The sequence below is a fragment of the Haliaeetus albicilla genome, chromosome 14 (genome assembly GCF_947461875.1).
Source record: "Haliaeetus albicilla chromosome 14, bHalAlb1.1, whole genome shotgun sequence".
Lineage (NCBI taxonomy): Eukaryota > Metazoa > Chordata > Aves > Accipitriformes > Accipitridae > Haliaeetus > Haliaeetus albicilla.
Window position 1 is genome coordinate 15,749,388 of NC_091496.1, and position 20,634 is coordinate 15,770,021.

A 20,634-nucleotide genomic window follows, 5' to 3' on the forward strand; every position below is an offset into this window, starting at 1 on the left:
AAAGAAAATATCTTTCTAGAAAGAAAATCTTGATAGGTGAATTTGGTTTGTATTGTGAATGTGTCTTTCAGAAAATCTGATTTCTCATTCAGCCTCCTCGCTTTTAAGGAAGTTAAAATATTTTCCCTATCACAATGGATGGTGATCAAAGTGTGCTTTCATGGCAACAAAGCAAGGTTCCATAATTTTCTCAAAAATATTCCTTTTTTGAAGCACTTACATGCTTCACAGCTTAGAATGAAAAAAAAAATCCATTGCGTGTATTAGTCAGAGTATGTAAATAAACTTTATGTAAACAATCAAATTTCAAATCATTTAAATTTAGGTTTGGTTCTTTATACTCGTAGAGTGCATTATCCTTAAGAAAAATAGATCCTTTATTATATTTGAAAAAAATGTATTAAGATAATGAAGTTTTAGTGGAAGTCACAAAGATTGCACAACATACATGTTTAATACTTCAGATTCTTTATAAATTTTATTTCTGTTAAAAAGTTTATCATGTTTTAAAAATCTCATTCTTTAGAATATTGATTACCAGATTGCCACAGCATTACACATAGCAGATTTACAAACACTGATATAAAAACCTCTTCCTGTTTTCATTTTATATTTATTTTTTAAAGCTAGAACTGCTTTAAGGAAGAAAAGCTTTCAGACTGCACCATTTTACAAAATACCAGAATTAATTCTGTATATGATAACAGGTCTACTTTTTAATTCTAAAATTACCCATCTTTATGCTTTCAAAGTAATTATGGAGGGTGCCAGTAAATTGAGCCTCAGTGTGGCAGAGAATCAAGACAATTCACATAGAGCAAGCTGGGCAAGCAAGTTTTATAATTCTCACTGTAAAAGCAAAAACCACATGCCTGTTGGCTATTGCAGTCTGCTCTATGTTAATTTTATGTAGAAAGCCTTGGGAAAGGGACCAGTTGTCTTTAAGTTAGTTGCCATTTATTTAGAAAGTTAAAATACATGTGCAATATTTCAGCAAATAATAGACAGTTCTCAAATGTATTAAATACCTTCAAGTGTTTAAAACATTTTTAAGAGGGAATTTTATTTGTGAATTCTACTATGTTGTCTAAAAAAGACACAGATTTACCTGTTAGAAAATTTGTGTTTTGATGAGCTTGATTCATAATTATGAGATTGAAAATGTTCTAACCTGAAATCTGAGATGAAGCACACTGAATAAAGATTATAACTATATGTATTATTCCTTCAGTACCGCAAATAACCACCTTTTTAGTTTAATCTTTTTTCCAAGATGTCTTGGGAGTATTTTAATGTCCAAGGGTCAGGGCCCATATAATAAATTTTCTTGCATCACTTGCATTTAGAGGAGAACATATACACCTTAGCCTCCCATAAAATGTTAAACATTCTCCTTGTTCTTGTTTTCAAAAGGCAGCCAAGGGCTATTGGTTGGGGAGATAGCCACTTTGCCAATTCAGATGTTAAGCAAGGGGAAGGGAATGGGGCTTCTTCAAATGCTTTAAACAGCTAACTGACATTAGGTCAATTTTGCAGATTCTGTAGGAGTTCCTTTTAGTTTACAGAGGGAAAACTGAAAAGACTGAAGTAATATTGCCTATTAATTTAAGCATGAAAGTTTTTAAAGCAACTCCTGTACCTATTTTTCAGTCTCTCAAAATGGCACACACACATTTTTCTCTTTCTCTGAAATAAACTATAACCCATTCACTGATAGTAAAATTATCCTTCTTTTTGCAAATACATACCTGTCTATACTAAAACAGGTACTAAATAGAGACGTAGTTGAACAATTCCTTGCTGGCCTAGGTAGGCTGCATGATGTCTTGCTGTATTTTACCATGATCGGCTGCACTGAGGATCGATGCTGCCATTCTGTTGTTCTTTGTGCCCACACACAATGAACTCTGTGAAGTAAAATTGTATTTAGCTTCCATTTTTTAAAAAGACTTGGATAACACGGTACTGCTGATATTTTTAAAAGCTTTGAGTTAGTGAAGAAATTCTACAGAATAAAGATGGAATTCATTCCACCTAATTTTATCTGTCTAAAAATTAAGTGTCTAACTGTGAGTTATAATAGGTGTCTCTGTCATCAGAGGAAAGAAAGAGGGAACTCTAGAGAATGAATCTGAGCTATGTAGTGTGGTTATCTCTGTCCATGGGCTGCAGGACTCTAGAGGGCTGGCTTAGGCTTGTCTTTGGAAAGGCAAATGCCATCTTTCAGTGGCTGGAAATGCTGTGAACTGAATCATTGTAAGATGTGTGGGGATCTAAATCTACAGGCTTTTCTTTACCATGGTTTTCACTAGAACCTGCTTGTTCTAGTATGATACATACTTAAAATTTTCAAAAGGTAGAGGATAATTTTGTGTTTGTAGTCAGAATTTTAGGTATATTGCTGGATAAACTGAAAATAAAATTTAAATTATTAGGTTATCTTTTTAGGATTCATATTGTTAGTCTGCAATGAGCTGTGTTTGGTTTTCTTAGATATGAATAGTTAAGTTTTAGCAGATTTACACCAAACAAGACAAATTATGTAATTAGTGATTTGTTTTTGTTATTAGACAGACATAATTCAGATGCTGACATTTTGTTAGTCTGTTAACATTTCTCTCTAAACATTCATATTCCATTCAAATTAACAAAGCAGTTTTATAGCCATGTGTAAATTCCTACTTCCCAATGAGTCCAGCATTTACTTACTAAACCAAAGCACTGCAGACCTTTACGGTTACATCTATCCCAGCATTGTGCAGGCATTGTATAATTTAGATTTTCAAAATACTTTACAGTAATTTTGAAATTTTAAATTCTGTAAAATAGTTCTAAAGACACAAACAGGTAAGTGTATTGTTTGCAATAAAGGATACAGGTTTTTTTTTTAACTGTATAATGTTACACAGTCGTGAAGGGTGAAACGCTATCTTTGGATGCTCATGAGCAATTTATATAGCAGACAAGATCTATGTTACCATTGGCAGGGACGAGAAGGGAAGCTGGATGCTGAACACTGGAAGGGGAAAAAGTTAACACTGAATACTAAATAAAACTGTCTTTCTGATTGATCCATGCATTTCTGTAGCATGAATATTTTCCGTCCGTGAACATCTTTTATCTGCATATTGGGAGGCTGGACAGTTAATTTGAAGAGTAAAATTTTAAAAGCAGATGATAATTTCTTGTCTTTGTCTGTGTTCTTTTAAATAGGAACAGATGTCTCAGGTGTTAGATGCGATGTTTGAAAAGCTGGTTGAAGGAGGGGAACATGTCATTGATCAAGGGGATGATGGTGACAACTTCTACGTCATTGATAGGTGAATTGCTGTGTTTTCTTATAGCACAAAGTATTATGCAAAAGTCCATTGAGAAAAATCTATTTCTCTACGTACTTGTATTTAACTCTTATATGTGTTTGCATGGGAGAAAGAAAAAATAACATGTGTGAACCAGTACAGCTCTGTCTGAGCTGCAGAGAGCGGTTTTATGAAAGCAGGCAGATTTTTCATATGAAGTATGTCCCTGTCCTCTTTATGTATTGCTAGATCCCAAAGGCTGGTTTGTTGTTGTTTTTTACATGGAAAGAGATCTAACACAAAACACAATGGGAAAAGTTCTACAGCTCAATATTTGAAATCTTACTGCAGTTCAGTCCTATCTGTAGACTTTCTTGTTCCCATGAATATTATTAGCTCAATTAGCTAAGTCATTACTTTTCATTTGGAGATCTGTACTGGATTAAGCAGGTAACTAAGTGAAAAAAACTCATGAAGTTCAACAAGGCCAAGTGCAAGGTCCTGCACATGGGTCGGGGCAATCCCAAGCACAAATACAGGCTGGGCGACGAGTGGATTGAGAACAGCCCTGCGGAGAAGAACTTGGGGGTATTAGAGGATGAAAAACTGAATATGAGCCAGCAATGTGCGCTCGCAGCCCAGAAAGCCAATCACGTCCTGGGCTGCATCAAAAGAAGGGTAACCAGCAGGTTGAGGGGGATGATTCTGCCCCTCTGCTCTACGCCGGTGAGACCCCACTTGGAGTACTGTGTTCAGCTCTGGGGCCCCCAGTGTAAGAAGGACACGGACCTGTTGGAGCGAGTCCAGAGGAGCGCCACGAAGATGATCAGGGGGCTGGAGAACCTCTGCTATGAAGACAGGCTGAGAGAGTTTGGATTGTTCAGCCTGGAGAAGAGAAGACTCTGGGAAGACCTTATAGCAGCCTTCCAGTACCTAAGGGGGGCCTACAGGAAAGATGGGGAGGGACTTTTTACAAGGGCCCATAGTGATAGGACAAGGGGTAACAGTTTTAAACTGAGAGAGGGTAGATTTAGATTAGATGTAAGTGAGAAATTCTTCACTGTGAGGGTGGTGAGGCACTGGCAGAGGTTGCCCAGAGAGGCTGTGGATGCCCCATCCCTGGAAGTGTTCAAGGCCAGGTTGGATGGGGCTTTGAGCAACCTGGTCTAGTGGAAGGTGTCCCTGCCCATGGCAGGGGGGTTGGAACTAGATGATCTCTAAGGTCCCTTCCAACCCAAACTATTCTGTGATTCCAAATCCTAGATACTGATTACTGTTGAATCCAGTGAGTTAGGAGGAGCATTTACTTTGGCATCCTTCACTAGTCTGTTTTCACAGGCTGCAGCCAGGCCATCCCAACACACCTTTTCTTATTTGTACCTTTAGTTTTAGGCTAACACCCTGATTTCTGAGAGTGTTTGAAAGGAATATTATGCTAGAACTCTACAAGAAGTGCAGAGGTTTTTGGTCAGTGTAGATCAGTATAACCAGGCAGTCAAAGGAGGTGATTTTCCCACTGTATTTAGCGTTGGTGCGGCCTCACCTTGAGTACTGTGTGCATTTCTGGGCCCCACAGTTTAAGAAGGTTGTTAAGGCACTCGAATGTGTCCAGAGGAGGGCAACAAAACTGGTGAAAGGGCTGGAAGGCATGTCCTGCGAGGAGCGGTTGAGGACTTTGGGCTTGTCTAGTCTGGAGAAAAGGAGGCTGAGGGTTGACCTTATTGCTCTCTAAAGCTTCCTGAGGAGGGGAGGTGGAGAGGGAGGTGCTGAGCTCTTCTCCCTGGGATCCAGTGACAGAACGTGTGGGAATGGTTCAAAGCTGCACCAGGGGAGGTTCAGACTGGACATTAGGAAGCATTTCTTTACCGAGAGGGTGGTCAAACACTGGAACAGGCTTCCTAGAGAGGTGGTCAATGCCCCAAGCCTGTCAGTGTTTAAGAGACATTTGGACAATGCCTTAAATAACATGCTTTAACTTTTGGTCAGCCCTGAAGTGGTCAGGCAGTTGGTCTAGATGGATCATTGTAGGTCCCTTCCAATTGAAATATTCAATCAGAAGATCGAAGAAGTGTGTCAGGATTCTTTGCTGAAGAGTCAATGTTTTTGAACTTTGTGAGGTTACGGTTTGCCATCTCTTATCCAAAAAGCTGCAGGGACTTCACAGTATTCTGTCAGCCTTGCAGTTTTTAGGTGCAGTGAATCACCTCTAAGTCCCTTATCAATGAAATCATTGTACAGATTTTTGCATTACATTCACATGACTTATCAACATGTACCATACAAATATTCAGCACTGAACAAAATGATGGCTCAGCATCAATGGGGATGGCTATGTCATGTTTTACAAGATACCAGATTTTACAGCATTCACAGAGCAAAAAAAAAAGTTACAACTTTAATGATGGGGAGAAGAAATCCACAATATATTAGAAATACATATCTTCATTTCATAATCTTATGTTGCTTTTCATATACATTCCGTTTCCTGCATCTCCTCTATTTGTTACCTAACATAAATTACTACTTTAAAATATTTTAAATGTTAAATAACTGTATTATTATTTCAGTGATCATATCACAGCAATTGTTGCAAAGACTTGTTACATTTGTATTTAGTGTGTTTAAAATGAAATTAAGAAACAGATGCTAAGTTAGATCTTAATTTTTAATAAGTCCTGGTGATCAATAGATAGTGTAGATCCAGTCTGTCTTTAAACTGAGTTAATGTAAAAACTAATAACCCTATCCTTCCCTTTAAAAAGGAACTACTTCTGTTATTTATGGAAGTGTCTGAGATGTCTCTGCCAGGTGTTTAATATAATTTAAACGAGCAAATGTATATTTCAAATGCTTAATCTTTGGAATTCATGGTATAAAAAAATATAGTGAGAGGCTGCTTAGCAAAGACCAGACTGGATTCTACTCACTGTATTTATATATTTTATTAACAGAGGTACATATGATATTTATGTAAAATGCGATGGTGTTGGGAGGTGTGTTGGAACCTATGATAACCGAGGAAGTTTTGGTGAGTTGGCCTTAATGTACAATACACCCAGAGCAGCTACAATTATAGCTACGTCTCCTGGTGCCATCTGGGGTTTGGTAAGTGAAATACTTGGTTTAAGATATTATTTGTTTTAATTATTTTATATAAATGCACTGATATGCTATGTCAGCATTTAAAAAAATGAATTATAATTTCTAAAAGTTTAATTTTAAAAATTCTGAGAACTCCCAACACAGTATTGTCTTTTTCCAGAATATGCAGAAGCAAACCTGAGGCTTAAGAAAACACTGATTTTTTTAAAAAATCATTTTGCTTTATTATATTTTAATGATAATTTCCCAAATTGCAAACCACTTGACAACTACTTAGACACATATATAAAATGTTTTCCCACATCTTAATAGGAAATGCCTTTGGTTCCAGAGTAAAATTCAAATATGAGGTTATTTATCAGTGTTACACTGTCTGGATCTTTGACAACAGTAATAGAATTTACCAAAAGAGTAAGACTGGGATAGCCATCTTCTGCAAGATGTACATATCAGTCTAATGACTGATCACAAGATAACATTTTCTTGTTGAAGCAAAATGCATGGTTTTTCACCAGCTTAATCCATATGATTTTGGGGATCATGGAAGAGTTTAGGACACTATAAGAATGGCTTTAGATTGGATTGGGTTGTATTGGCCAGCAAGTCCCACCTGTAGCAGTGAAGGCTTGCAAAGCATTTCATCCCTGTCTGTCACCAGGACACAGTCATATGAAGTTAAGAGAAGAAAACAGCATACGTGTTGTTTTTCCATCTGTCTGCTACACTTGGATTGCCAAATACTAAGGAATGTCCAGTTGGCTGTTTAGGGCAGCAATGAGTCTTATTCTGCTGAAACAGCAGAAAGTGGACTGTGACCTAAGACCCAGACCCATGCATTTTGGTTTTGTTTGTATAATAATATAAAAACCTCTTTGAGTACATTATTAATATGTATGGGACCTCAGGATAATGAATAAACTTTGTAAATTAAATACTTAAACATTGAGGATTTCTTAAATATCCTAAATTACCCACTCAGCGTTAATTGTGTAGCCAACTTGTTTAAGGTAACCTCTCTGCTCTCTATATGTAAACCCTATACGTATTCTCTGCCGAAGGGCAGAGAAGCTTTTCACAACGTGAATCGGATCAGGAGCTTAATTTAGGAGCTCTTGATTGACCTCTAGAGGAAACTTTCTCAACTGACTGTATGGGGAGACTAGCCAGCTAGTTTGACGGCTACATTGAGAGACTAAAATTGGGTAATTTGAACATACTCAGCCACTTCTAAAGTATTTTCTACCACACATGTATTTTCTGTTAATAAACTCTCTTTTTCCTCTTTGTGTTTACAGGACAGGGTAACGTTCCGAAGAATCATTGTAAAAAATAATGCAAAAAAGAGAAGAATGTATGAAAATTTTATTGAGTCATTGCCATTCCTTAAATCTTTAGAAGTAAGATTTCTATTGCATTATTTTAATGGCTATATCAGAGGTATCTGATAAGATTCTGCTTTTGTAGAATTCAAATTTGGAATTAAAATTTTGTCCACAGTAAAATTTTGCATACTTGCATTTTGGAGAAAGACCATATTTTTGATATTTCTAAATTTTCAGGATAAAGAACTATTGTAAATACTGTATTTTTAAAAAAAACTGTATTTTTTTTTACCTTTACCTTCATTTTCTTAAGCTTAATTTTAGTAGATATTAGCCAATAAAATTAAACAATTACTTAGGGAATTTAAAAATAACAGGTATATTTTTACATGCATGCTTTACTGAAAATAATTTTTGAAGACTTGGTATATATAGACTTCTTACAAAAATGGAAGCTCTATCAAAACATCTAGCTGTTAAGACCATAATACACCCTCTGGAACACTATTCAGCAGTTCTTCCTTTTTTTAATGATTATCAAACCAGGAAAATAAAGATAGCCTATTTTCTGTGAAGATTCATGAAAATAAATATGAAAGGGCTTTCTAAATATAATGTCAACCAAATATTTCTTACATTTTCTTTTTTTAAATGAAGGTATCTGAGCGTTTAAAAGTGGTTGATGTGATTGGCACCAAAGTGTACAAAGATGGAGAACAAATCATTGCTCAGGTACGGTTTATTTTGAGTTTTAGTTTTTCTTTTCCAATAGGTAACAATTATCATGTTATCTATAGACAATAGATACTTTTAAATAATGTTTTTCTGTCTCAGATGAAACAAAAACAATGAATCTTGCATCTAAGAGAAGTGATTATTTTGATTCAGAAGCTAATTTTTCACTTATGGTACTTCGAAAAACATCAATAAAGGAGTCAACATTTTTAGTATACTTTAGAAATTCAAACTATATAAAAGAGTGATTGCTTCCAATAAGGAGCACTGAAGACTTACCTTGTTTTTGTTGTTAAAATATGATAATCTTTTGAAGAAGAATGCGGAAGTAAACTCTTCAGGGTAGGCAACTGAAATTGTCTTGTCCCAAAATAATTATTGGATATCAGATAACCCTTGGAGGCTCTTTATACTGGAAACTCTGTAAGGAAGGAAAATAATTTGGAAGGAATACAAGGATGGAGAAACAGGAGTAAGTATCCTGAAATCTTGAATAACATTGTTTTTCTCTGCTTTTTGTATAAGGCACAGTCAGCTATGTCTTTTCATGAAAAGGCATTGCTGTCAGTTCTGTGTAGATGTTTTATTATGTGCCTAGAGTATAGTTTTCACATTAAAAACTATTTCTTTTGCAACAGGTATCAAAAAGGTGAGCTTCAAGGCACTGGCTGCAAATATTTTAATGTTACCATGAAACTAAAAAGGAAATTTCACATTTCCTTTACTCACTTTATTTTTTTTTTCTACAGGGTGACTTGGCTGATTCTTTCTTCATTGTGGAATCTGGAGAAGTAAGGATTATAATGACAAGGAAGGTAAACATCCCTAAACCACAGAATATTTTTTTAAAAAAAACTTAATGTATTCTAAGTGTTAAACAGTAATGATACCATTGTTACTAATTTTGCTTATGCGATTTTAAGTTCAGCAAATACCTCTCTCATTCTCTCTCTTCCTTTCTCTTTATTTTTTTACCTGGTATTTCAGGGTAAACAAGATGTAGAAGAGAATGGAGCAGTTGAAATAGCTCGATGCTCAAGAGGACAATACTTTGGAGAACTTGCTCTTGTAACTAACAAACCACGAGCCGCTTCTGCATTTGCTCTTGGCACTGTCAAATGTTTAGGTATTGTTCAATAATATTTTATGTCTAGTATAAAATTATACATAATCTATATGGTTGTTTTTATTGTGAACTCTGTCTTTTTCCAGAATATAAGATTTAATTACGTTTACCTGAATAAGACTGTTTAAGTACATCATGTATTACTGTGCATTCCTATTTACATTATTTATCTGCAAAAATTATTTGCAATTGATAAATGGTATTAAACACAAATTCTCCAATGTTTCTCTGATTGCATGGAAGTAAAAATTGTTTCAGGACAGTACAGAGAGCATTGCTGCAAACCCTTTATAGCTATCAGATAAATGTCTAATACTCTGCAGAAAGGTAAATTATTTCTTTTCTCAGTAGACTGACTCTCATCCAAGAAATAACTGTGGTAAAAATCCTGTTCTGTTTTATCACCATGACTTAAGCTTTAACAAATTCTTTGTCTTCACCAGCTGCTAATTTAATCATTCTGTCACACTGTAGTCTCAGGCACGGGAAAAGCACAGACCATAGGAGTTGTGCCCATAGACAACCCTTTGCATCCATTGATTTTCATGGTCTGATGCTTAGCTTCTAAGTATTTGTGTCTAATTATGGGAAAACTGTAGACAGATTTGGCATTCTTGAATGACAGTTTGATTACCAAGCCAGTAACCAAAGAGCTTCTCACTTACTTATAAAGGTATTATTTTTAAAAATCCTTATCTCCAAACTCTCAGAGATGATCAGGCAATAAAGATTAAAGATGATAGAGAGAAAAGAATAAGAGGCAGTGGTCATTACCCAGTGGAAGAGTGTCATTACCCAGCACAGGTGAGTCACAAAGATATCTGGCACTTCCCAAATAGCAGAGATCTTGAACTTTTCTCAGGAGCCACGAGACTACAGGCCACCAGGTTGCAAGCTGCTTGAAGTATAAAGTTTCCTCCCTGGCCTATTGGCTAGAATTTTAGAGGATAACATGTGATCAGGTAAAGAAAATATTCTGGTTGGCTACGCATTGACATTGCATGTGAATTACTGTCTCCAACTTTTCGTACATTTGCTGGGAAATAAGTTTCTATTACAATTTCCACTGTGGGTGGAAGCAAGTAAAAATAGCAAGGAAATATGCGAAGTTAAACCCCAAATACAGCCAACAACATCAGCAAAGGATGTGCTTCTTTTTAAATCTCAAGACTCTTAAAACTGTATTCTGTGGAGGAATCCAGGCCCCTCCAGACTTCTTCAGCAGCTCTTGGGTGACATAAATCTTAATATGAAAATATTTTCAAAATAAGAAACACAGCAAATTCTAAGTTTATTTATGAAGTTCCAAGACAGCAATGTGTTGGTTGATCTTGGTTTTGCTACGGTAAGTGGTTCTCTTCTGTGCAAAGTATATGCCTCGCTAGTATCTGTCCTGTTATAATTTAAGATTTTACATTGGAATGTCATAAACACCAAGATTAGTGTCTGCAACTGACAAGCACATTATATTCTTTCTCTTTCTCTCCCCTTTTATCTTAGTTATGGATGTGCAGGCATTTGAAAGGCTTTTGGGACCTTGTATGGAAATTCTGAAAAGAAACATTGCAAACTATGAAGAGCAGCTAGTTGCTCTGTTTGGAACAAACATGGACATTGCTGATCCCAGTGCATGAACTAAACATTGGAGCAACAAGATCTGTTATGAGAATATAGCACAGTAGTGGTTAGTCCACTGAGAAATTGTCTCTTTTCCTATAGATGCCAAGCATTTTCTGTGATTTTAAGGGTGGGTTTGGGGGTATTTTTTTGACTTACTACAGTGGAAATACTAGTAAACAAACCAGGAATTTAATAAATTGTGGGCTTGATTTTTGAAAGTGCTTAGCATTGATGGTTCCATCTGCCATTAAGATGACCTGTAGTAGCACAGCACCTTTGAAAATCAAGTCCTTTAACACAGCATTTCCTTAAAGAGTAGATTTCAAAAAACCCACATGCGATGAACTTGTTAAACCAGCTTCTGTTCTTCAAAAAGGTTACAACTTTTCTGGAAAGACTGTTAGTTTGAATGTGATATGTTGAAAGTATTAGTGCACACAAAGTGTTTATATGTATTAATACAGAAGATATACAGTAGATATTACTTTCTGACTATTACAGTTGTCATGATTTTATGTTGCATTTATCACAGATGTAGTGAATCACAAGACTAATCGTAAGATAAAGCATGACAATGCATTTTGTGTAATGCTCATGACCCAATCTGATTTTTAACATTTTGTAATTTGTTTTAAAGTCCTCTTTGTTTAATATGTCATGTTTCAGCACGACATTGTAATATCTTATGCAATTTAGAGGACTTGTATATTTTTGCAATAAACTGCATTTTTTATTAGTTACACGTATTCTGTACAGTCTAGAGTGAGGAGAGCTGACAAATTAACCTTAATGCTTTAAAAGCAAAGGCATAGGTCATTGTCATGTTCTGCCTAATCATACATAACCTATATTGTTTTCCTTCTCCCTTGTTTTATATGTATGCATTTTGTCTTCTCTATCTATGCTTGTTCTCTAATTTTTTTTTTAGATCTCACCTTTTTTATCTGTTAAATCTTCCACCTATTTCAAATGAAATGATCTCTGTATATCTCTCTTCTTGCAGTCTAATCTTAGCTATCAAAGACCAGATTACTGAAGTGATTGATATCAAAAGCCATGCTAAACTAAGCTTGTCCTTGAAAAATCTTTATCGGGAAGTAAAAAAATATTTTTAATTTGAAAGATCAGTACTTCAAAAGCTTTGCACAAGTCTGGAAAGTATGTCATTGTTAAAGCTAACAAGTCCTGCTTTCAAAAACCTGTAGGTCATCATAAAATAATATCTTTTTAGCCATAATGGCATGGGATACCTTCTGAGACTGCGGAGAGAGAACATAATCTTAATTAGGAGCACAGGGCTCATTGCTTACAAGGGTCTGTGATTGGAAATTTCAGGCACAGTCCAATTTTAATACTGCTTACTGACCTATCTGTTGATGTACATGGAAAGCTAGTGCACATAATGGCAATTGGCAGTAGTTCTGCCAAATGATACTACAAGAATTGTAGGAAGGCTGCTTGCGCTCTGTTTCAAACACCTGAATTGTAACATCTTTCCTTCTTAGGTAATGACTTTTCTAATGCCATATATTTGTGTATGTTGATGTAATTATTATCCTATAGTTAGTGAAATGTTCTGACAATTTATATAATCATACCTGTATATGAAATTATGATTATATAATATGATAACAATATATAATTTATATCATACAGTATGGTATAAATTATAAGTCAGATTCCTAACAAAATACAATCTGAGCAAAATTTACAATTGTCAATTTTTTTTTTACCTATAAACCTGGTATGAATAATTGCAAATATGATAACTTGCCTTTGTACTTTTGATTTGTGGAAAAAAGAGAAGCCTGTTATACTAGAAGGAAATATCAGGTAACCAAAATCTACACTCTTGTCATTCTGTATGCTTAATCTCTAAAAGCTACCTATATTTTGCGCTAGCTTGATGTGATTAAGAAAAATGCTAGAAATTACTTGTACGGCAGTAAACTACGATCAAGGCCATAAATGCCAGTCACAATATTTTCAATATTGTTGGTTATATTTAAAGTTTCCTTACAATAAACAACACTTTTTATATATAAAAATCTATGTTTATTGATATTGTTGTGTTTTAATTCCATTATCATAAAGTTACAAGTGACCTATTTATATTCATTTATTAAAACATTCATAATTCTTAACACTTTCATGTTGATTTTCATAAATGATGTTATGCAGATGCTCTGTCTGCTCAGAACAGATGACATGTTGGTGTGGTAATTGTCATAGCTACTTTGTATTTGATGATTTGCTTGTAGTTTATAGCTGGGAAAAAGCTGTGGAGTGACAAATTTAAGATAATCAGAGACTTTGGATTTTGAGTCCCAAAGTACAGCTTCATGTTGCAGCAGTTTTATTGTGTTGCTCTTGGGGACTGCATGATTTCTGGAATTTTCTTTGTTGGTGAATTCAGGGGGGTTTAACCAACAGTAATAAATTGTCGCTTTGTAAGTTTTGTCCAAATCATTATATCCTTCATTAGTCAGCACTTGGGATTTCTCCTGGATCTGTTTGTATGTACACTTCAAACATGCCAGTCTTCATGTCATAAATGTGGCAAGCGTTCATCCTAAGAAGGAAATCATACTGATTTTTAATGACCTTTCAAAAAAAGGTAGATAGTTCTAATAATTTTAAGCAATACTATATCACGTTTACCTTATGAGACTATCTGTGTCCATACTTAGATTACCTGATGCGTCTGTTACTAAGGGCTTGTTCGTAGTCAGGTCGCTAAAGGAAGGGGACTTCGGCAATTAGTTGGCACATACATGTTAGTTTGTTTCTCTCCTCTCTTCCCAACATCACTAGTGATTTATAATTCTGTGGATGGTTTAAATGAATTTGACAGATGGCTAAGTTCTAAAGGGGCGGCAGGGGGGGAGCTCCAGTGAGTTTGTTGAAAATATGCCCCACTGGGTGAGGAGAGAAAAGCCTGAGAGAAATCCTGTAAAGAAAGGCATTCATGGGCTCACATGTTACTAAGCAAGAGAATCCACATGGCAGCAAATGTTTACAAATGCCTTAACCGTGGGAAAAAAATTCGACCGCAGCCCTCAGTTGATCACAAGACACAAACCCTGAGGAAAGCAAGCTTCCTTAGTCCTGGTGCTGATGCTGTCACTTTTTAAATGTCACTTGTGTGTGCTTCATGAGATTTCATTCAAGCTCATCTGGAATAAACACTTGTGAAATCATTCCCTTCTGGATCTCCTGTTTGAGGTCCAGAAGTGACTGATTGTGGAGGTCTTGAGGCAAAGCTCTGAAGAGCATTGTGAAACCAGCTACAACCTAAACCACTGTCATTCCATCTTCTTTCCTCATGTTGTCTTTTGTATTCAGTAAAGGCTATTCTGGTCCTTACCGGAATGGTGGGTTTGGTTTTGGTGGTTTCTTTTTGTTTTGCTTGAAATGTTTGGTGCTTTAAGGTTTCTGTAAGGTGACTCTGGGACAGTTACGTCACGATTTGTGTCATTTTGTAGTTTATGACACACTCCGCATGGCAAGCATTATTTTTTTTCAATATCAAGAGTTCCCAGATGTGCAAAATCAGTATCTGCTGGTCATCCTTCACAGACCTGGTACATGAAATTCCTAGTCGTCTGTTTTCAGACACTTACTGCATCTGATAGCTTTTGCTGAACAAAGTGCTTTGCTGTAAGTCAGTTTGCCACAGCATGGACTTGCTCTTGCTGAAGTTTTTATGTTAGTTCAAAGGTCTTTTTATCCATTCATACACGTGATGGTTATAGGTGTGTATTCTTCTGGAGTTTCTAAGATACTTTCCTGTGTCTGTAGTTCTCAAATAAGTATTACTGCAGTATTCTCTGGGAGGAATTGCCTCTTTGTATGCTGAGTATGTACAGATCTGTGCTGTTGACTGTCTTACAAAATTTGGGATCATTTTCAAGTCATTCTGAGAGTTGTATTTCCTTCAGTTATATACCAAGGCTGTTGCCAAGTTCATCATCTACTTTGTGGCTCAGAAAGATGCTTAACAGGCTAGACACTCTCATTTCATGGACCAAAGGGAAGCTGAATAATCTTGGTAGGATATAAAAAGCCCGAAGAAAATTACATTTTAACATTGTCTCTTTTTTCACCCCATTTCTCTTTCCCTCTAAATTATCTTTATTTTGACAGCCAGGTGAAGAGCCAGTGGCAGTAGGGGGATGTAAGGCAAGTGGAGGGACTGGCTGGGTCCGTGCTGGGATGCAGTGGTCTGGTTGACTAGGCAGTGACTCTCTCTTCCTCATCCCCTTTGTCCCGTTCCTGTCCCTTCCGTGATGGCAAATCAGGCTGAGCTGGAGTGCAGTAATGGTGTTGCCATTGCTGTGTGAATACTGTGGGTAGGGTTCTGTATCTTCCTTAGAACTGGTAGAGGTATATGTATGTGTAGGGAACAGGGAAGAGACAAAGGCCAAACTATTACATGAAAGAAACTGTGCTCAGTCAAAACCGTGTGAAAAACTCTGACACTAGGTTATACTAGGCCATTGTGATGGTATCTGCTGACTCAACCTTTTCTTATTGAGGTAAATTAAATTAGGACGTCCTAAAAATAGCATCATGGCATGGTATGAATACTTTGTCCTTTCTTCTGTGAAGGTATTGAATTATTTCAGCAGAGCAGCTATGAAGTTTTGGGAAAGGATAACACTCTGTGCAGGTCTCTCTGTGGAGGACTAATTCTCTGGCAGCCAAGCAAGCCTCTGGGACCTGCTCCCCCACATCTCTGAAGATGCTGGAAACTCAGTTCTGATAAATATCTTATTTGGAAAAAGCCATCCAACTTATCACCAAACTATATCTTCTTTTTCTCTTTGTTGCTTTGTCCTTGTGGAGTCAGATGGTGTGACTATCTTAAGCAACTTTAGCTTCACTGTACCTTTAGTTTTTGACTGCATCTGTATGGTTATATCTATCGTAGGAAATTTTATTTGCCTGAGTCTATTTGCTAGTACTGAGGCATTGAATGACCAACATTCATACTGTTTTCCAGTATTTGTGTGGGCTCATTTATAAGCTGTCTTAGAAGCTTTTTTTCCAGCTTTCCATATGGGGTGGCCATATGCAGATGGCCAACTGAGAATAGTCCTTGGCCTATGGTAGCTCCCAAACTGTATCCAAAAATTATTTGCTATTGGCCCACACAAAAAGTATGCCAGGGCTATTCTAAAAAAAAAAAAAAAAAAAAAAAAGACATTACAGATGATTGTATTCCAGTGCCCAGGAACACTCCCTGGCATTTGAATTTACCAACCAGCATAGGGGGCACCTGTAGGTCATCTGTAGTCTCTTCTTGACTTGTTTTTTCTGCAAGCTTTGAGCTGGGGTAGAGGGCTTTCTTCTTTATCGCTCTTCTGGACATCAGGTCTTTCTTTTTTCCTGATACTATTGTCATTTTTTGTCTTGCTCTATCTTTGTAGGTGATAAAAGTTTAGCTAAAACTGGAGTCTGTGCCATCATGACATGAAATAAATTTCTCATTAATTCCTGACCTGTCTTGGAAGAAGAAAACACCTCTCTGGCCTGTTCTTTGTTCTGTTTCTCCCCAGCTTGAACCATGGCAGGAGGGGAGTGAATTTTGCCTTCCAGCACTCAAGAAAAAAGATCTTTTCTGGGAGCAACAAGTCTTCTGTTCCTCTGCTATGTGTTCCCAACAGCATCCTCTGTGAGGAGATTAAAAAGGTGAAATGTGGGGGTGGGCATGCTTAGAGCTGTCATTAGGAAGGTGGAGAGAGCCAACTACCATTGCAGCTAGCCACAAAAGGCTGTAAGAAGAGGGAATGGGTACAAATAGTCTTAGGAGATACAGAAGTCATTGTGAAAGGAGAAAACTGATGTGAGAGGGTCTGGCAGAATGGCTGCAGAACAGAGGCCTCTGCGTTGGGTAGAAGTGGAAGCTCTGGTGAGCAGGGTTGCTCTGATGTATGGGGAGTATTCAGTTAATTACTGAGGGTGGATGTCTACATGTGGATGTGAAAGCTCCTGTAGCAGAATTAAAATAATGATATGCTGTATTTCAGAGAGTCAGCAGTAGCAGCTGTGTCGTAAGGGCAGGACAGGACATTGGCTTTGGACAGGAGAGATTGAAAGTAGAGGTAGGCACAAACCCAATGTATAACATATATTTTACTAATATGACTTTGACTGTAATACTATGCATTTTTTAAATCTACCTTGTGGTTTCTTAACTTTGTGGCTGGCAATTTTAAGAGGTATATAGGTAGGATGCAAATTTATCTGTATCTTTATTTTCTGTTTGTGTAGTCTCTCCTGCTTATTTTGTGCTTCTGAGTAGCCATCCGTAATGTGACAAGAACTCACAACTAACACTTCCCAATCCCCCACCTTGTTTTCTACCTCTCTTACAACAGTAGAAGCAACTGAATCAGCACAGCTGCCAACAATGTCTGTGTTGGTATTGTATTGATTCATTCTCTGAGCACCCATTCATTTTGGGCATGGAGTAAGGTGAGGTAGGGTGTGTGGAGGGGGAGTAATGATTTAATTAGAGACTAGGCATACAGAGCAAGGAGTATGGCATTGACATAATCGTCATTCTGAAATTTAGAAGATACATATTTGACTTCAACCAAGGGGGTTAGTAAGTAAGCTTTGATACAGTTTTATGTGTCGCGCTGCCATCTACTGCATGGACGACCTGTCCTTTTACTCATTTTCTCTTACATCCTCACTGAGTAAATGTTAATATACTGTATGCAAAGGAGAAAAGGTAGATTTGAAAATAAGAAAGCTGTTACGTGTCTGTTTTTAGAACCTCAAAACAATTCAGACACTCATCTTTACATGATGTTAATCTCAGTCCTAGGTAGGATTCATATTTTTGTGCTTTCTTGGTATGTCATAGATGGTAAGTGTGACATCAAGGCTTTAATTCAGCAATGGTATTTACTTGTCTAGACCTGTATCTGGAATCTGGGCCAGTGGATCTCAGAGGACTGGGCTTCACACCTAACACTCACGTGTAAGTTTTTGTAGAGAACTGTGAACCTTCATGGCAAATAGTGTTAATATTTAGTTTGGGAAAAACGCTTTTTGTTTTGGGTAGAAAAAGTACATAGTGGAGCGGAAATGTGCTCCATAACAAGGTACAAACCTGTAGGCCAACAGTATTTTTCTGAAGAATCTGATGGTGCTTTAGACAGGATTTCATATCTTCTGTAGCTTGCTTGATCCGGCCTCTGCGTTCTCCACCTTTGACTCTGCAGCAGATGGAGCTTTCAGAAGACTAAACTGTGAGTTTTACCTTGCAAGTGGCTGTATCAAAGCAGAGTAGCCTATCTGCAGAATGGAGACATTGGCACGCACAGGTCTTCTGCCAAGCCTCGATCTGGAAATGCAGGGTCCGCAGTAAAATCCATTAAAAACCCAAGAAGCTTGGGTCTCTCTCCAAAGAGCCTAAAGGCTGTTTAGATGTATGAGGGTGATCAAAAGAGAAAGGGGAGGAAGGAACACAGCTTTGAAGTTAATTTTATTGTGGAGTGGTATGAAAAAGATGAATCCTGGTTTACCAGTTTTCAATTTATTAAAAAATTTATTTTAGAGAGAGGATGCCATGAAAGCTTCCTTATATAAAGATGTATTAGTTATTTAGGAAAAGCTTGAATTCTAAATATAGGAAAAAACTGAGCTTATGGGATGTGGGGTTAGACAGTTGCTATTATAATAAGTTGTCTAGTCGCTTAATGGTTGAATCTCAACATTAATTTTTGGATTTTTCCTGGAGGCATTTATCCAAATAACTCTCATGTTTTTAAACTGGGAAAATGATTTCTAAAGGGTTGATTTAGATTTGTTAGGTGATTAAGCACAGAAGATTTTTAGTTAAATTCCATGGCAGTGGTTTTTCTACTCTTTTTATTTTTTAAGCTAAAATTGCACATATACATATAAAAAGTAATAATTTCCAATTCACACTGCAGAAGATAATTGCATGTTTTTTTAAAGTAATGTCTCTCTTCAAACAGTGCCTATAGATGGTAATGACTTTACTAACAGGCAAGCTATTACTTCCTGGAAAAGCCAAATCTTAAAACTGATGTGCCAATGACATCTACATACCGAGTGTGTTTTGATGCCAAGCACAGTGTCGCTGTGTGCGATTTAATTTTTTTTTTTTCTTTGCATTACCCTTGTAGAACTGTGGAAACAATAAAACCAGCGTTCCCTCTAGTGGCCACTAAGAGCACGTTTCGTGGGACACAAAGCTTGCAGAGAACTCCAAATACGGAACCATTTCTATTTAAATTGTAATAGTTAACTGGTTTTTGGTTTTTGTTTGGTTTGGGGTTTTTTTTTTTCCTCGCACAACTATGTTAGCGTGCCTGAAAGTCAGGACTGTTGTAGATACCAAATTACAGCAAAATCTCTGACACAGGATTTAGGACACATTCACATGATTGGGATGATGTTGAAAATAGGTTAAGGAGGAAATGCTTTTTTTGGAGAAATCCCAACAGTTGCAAAATCTTGAAAACTCTCCCTCGGTTTGTAAAATCCTGTTGATTATTTCTGAATTGTGTGTGTATTTGCTTTGTATCGGATCATGGATAGTAGGTAATGTATTTTATGACGAGGATTTGGCCTCAGGAGTCCATTCTTCCCCCTGCAGTCTCCCAGAACTACTGCGTTAAGTGGGCAAATCCTGTAGTAGCTGTGGTCTCATTTCTCTGTCAGTAAAACAGAAGTCACGTCGAACCAAACCAGGTTGTTATTTTGGCAATAAATGCACGGGAATGTCTGGGAGACACCGATGGACTGATAAACCTGTGTGGATTTTTTTAAAAAAACCAAACCTATTTACTTCTTCCCCACCAACTTGTACTTCGGACCTAGGCTACCAGCGAAGTCTTTTTGAAGAGACGAAGTGAGGGACGAGGCCGGAGCGGAGACCGACGGCCGCTGCTGACTCATCCTCTGACCTTTACCGACTTCCTTTACCCTCTGCACGCCGCACTCTTTATTTGGCGAAATGCGAGCGGGGCCCGTTGCGTAACAGCGTTTCGGAGCGCTAATTAACGGCGGTAACTCACGAGAGTTACCGGGGATGGTGACAGGCGGGCCCGCTCACCCTCTCCGCGCCAGCGCCCCGCCGCGGAGGCCGCCGCCATCTCGGGGCCCGCGCCTCGCACGGCCCGGCGGAGCTGCCGCAGGCAGAAGGGCCCTCGCGCCGCAGGAGCCCGGGGAGGCCGCTCCTGCCCTGCCTCCCCCGCGGCAGCAGCAGGCCAGGCAGCGCCTCTCCGCCCTCGGCTTTGCTGCGGGGGGAGGGGGGGGCCGGGGCCCTGACTGGCGGGCGGCCTCGGCGCAGGCCCCGGCGGCCGGCCGCGGGTACACGTGTCCCTGTGACTCTTGTTTACTATCGGCCGAGCGCCGCGCGGGGCATCCTGGGGGCTGTCGTCTT

General features: G+C 37.7%; 1 protein-coding gene and 1 long non-coding RNA gene across 2 annotated transcripts in view; one reads left to right on the top strand and one right to left on the bottom strand.

Annotated features, from left to right (window-relative positions):
• Nucleotides 1–13,658, top strand: part of PRKAR2B (protein kinase cAMP-dependent type II regulatory subunit beta) — a 97,859-nt gene extending 84,201 nt beyond the window's left edge. Inside the window, exons 5-11 of the mRNA XM_069801842.1 lie at nucleotides 3,214–3,320; nucleotides 6,251–6,404; nucleotides 7,697–7,798; nucleotides 8,381–8,455; nucleotides 9,208–9,273; nucleotides 9,446–9,584; nucleotides 11,085–13,658. Coding sequence (XP_069657943.1) covers nucleotides 3,214–3,320; nucleotides 6,251–6,404; nucleotides 7,697–7,798; nucleotides 8,381–8,455; nucleotides 9,208–9,273; nucleotides 9,446–9,584; nucleotides 11,085–11,218 — 777 coding nt within the window. The 3' untranslated portion in view covers nucleotides 11,219–13,658. The remainder of the gene's footprint in view (nucleotides 1–3,213; nucleotides 3,321–6,250; nucleotides 6,405–7,696; nucleotides 7,799–8,380; nucleotides 8,456–9,207; nucleotides 9,274–9,445; nucleotides 9,585–11,084) is intronic.
• A 5,858-nt stretch (nucleotides 13,659–19,516) lies between these two features.
• On the bottom strand, nucleotides 19,517–20,624 carry LOC138688959 (uncharacterized). The gene is made up of 2 exons (XR_011327752.1): nucleotides 20,030–20,624; nucleotides 19,517–19,903 (listed from the first exon to the last, which is right to left on the bottom strand). It is a non-coding gene; the product is annotated as an uncharacterized lncRNA (long non-coding RNA).
• Nucleotides 20,625–20,634: the final 10 nt, after the last annotated feature.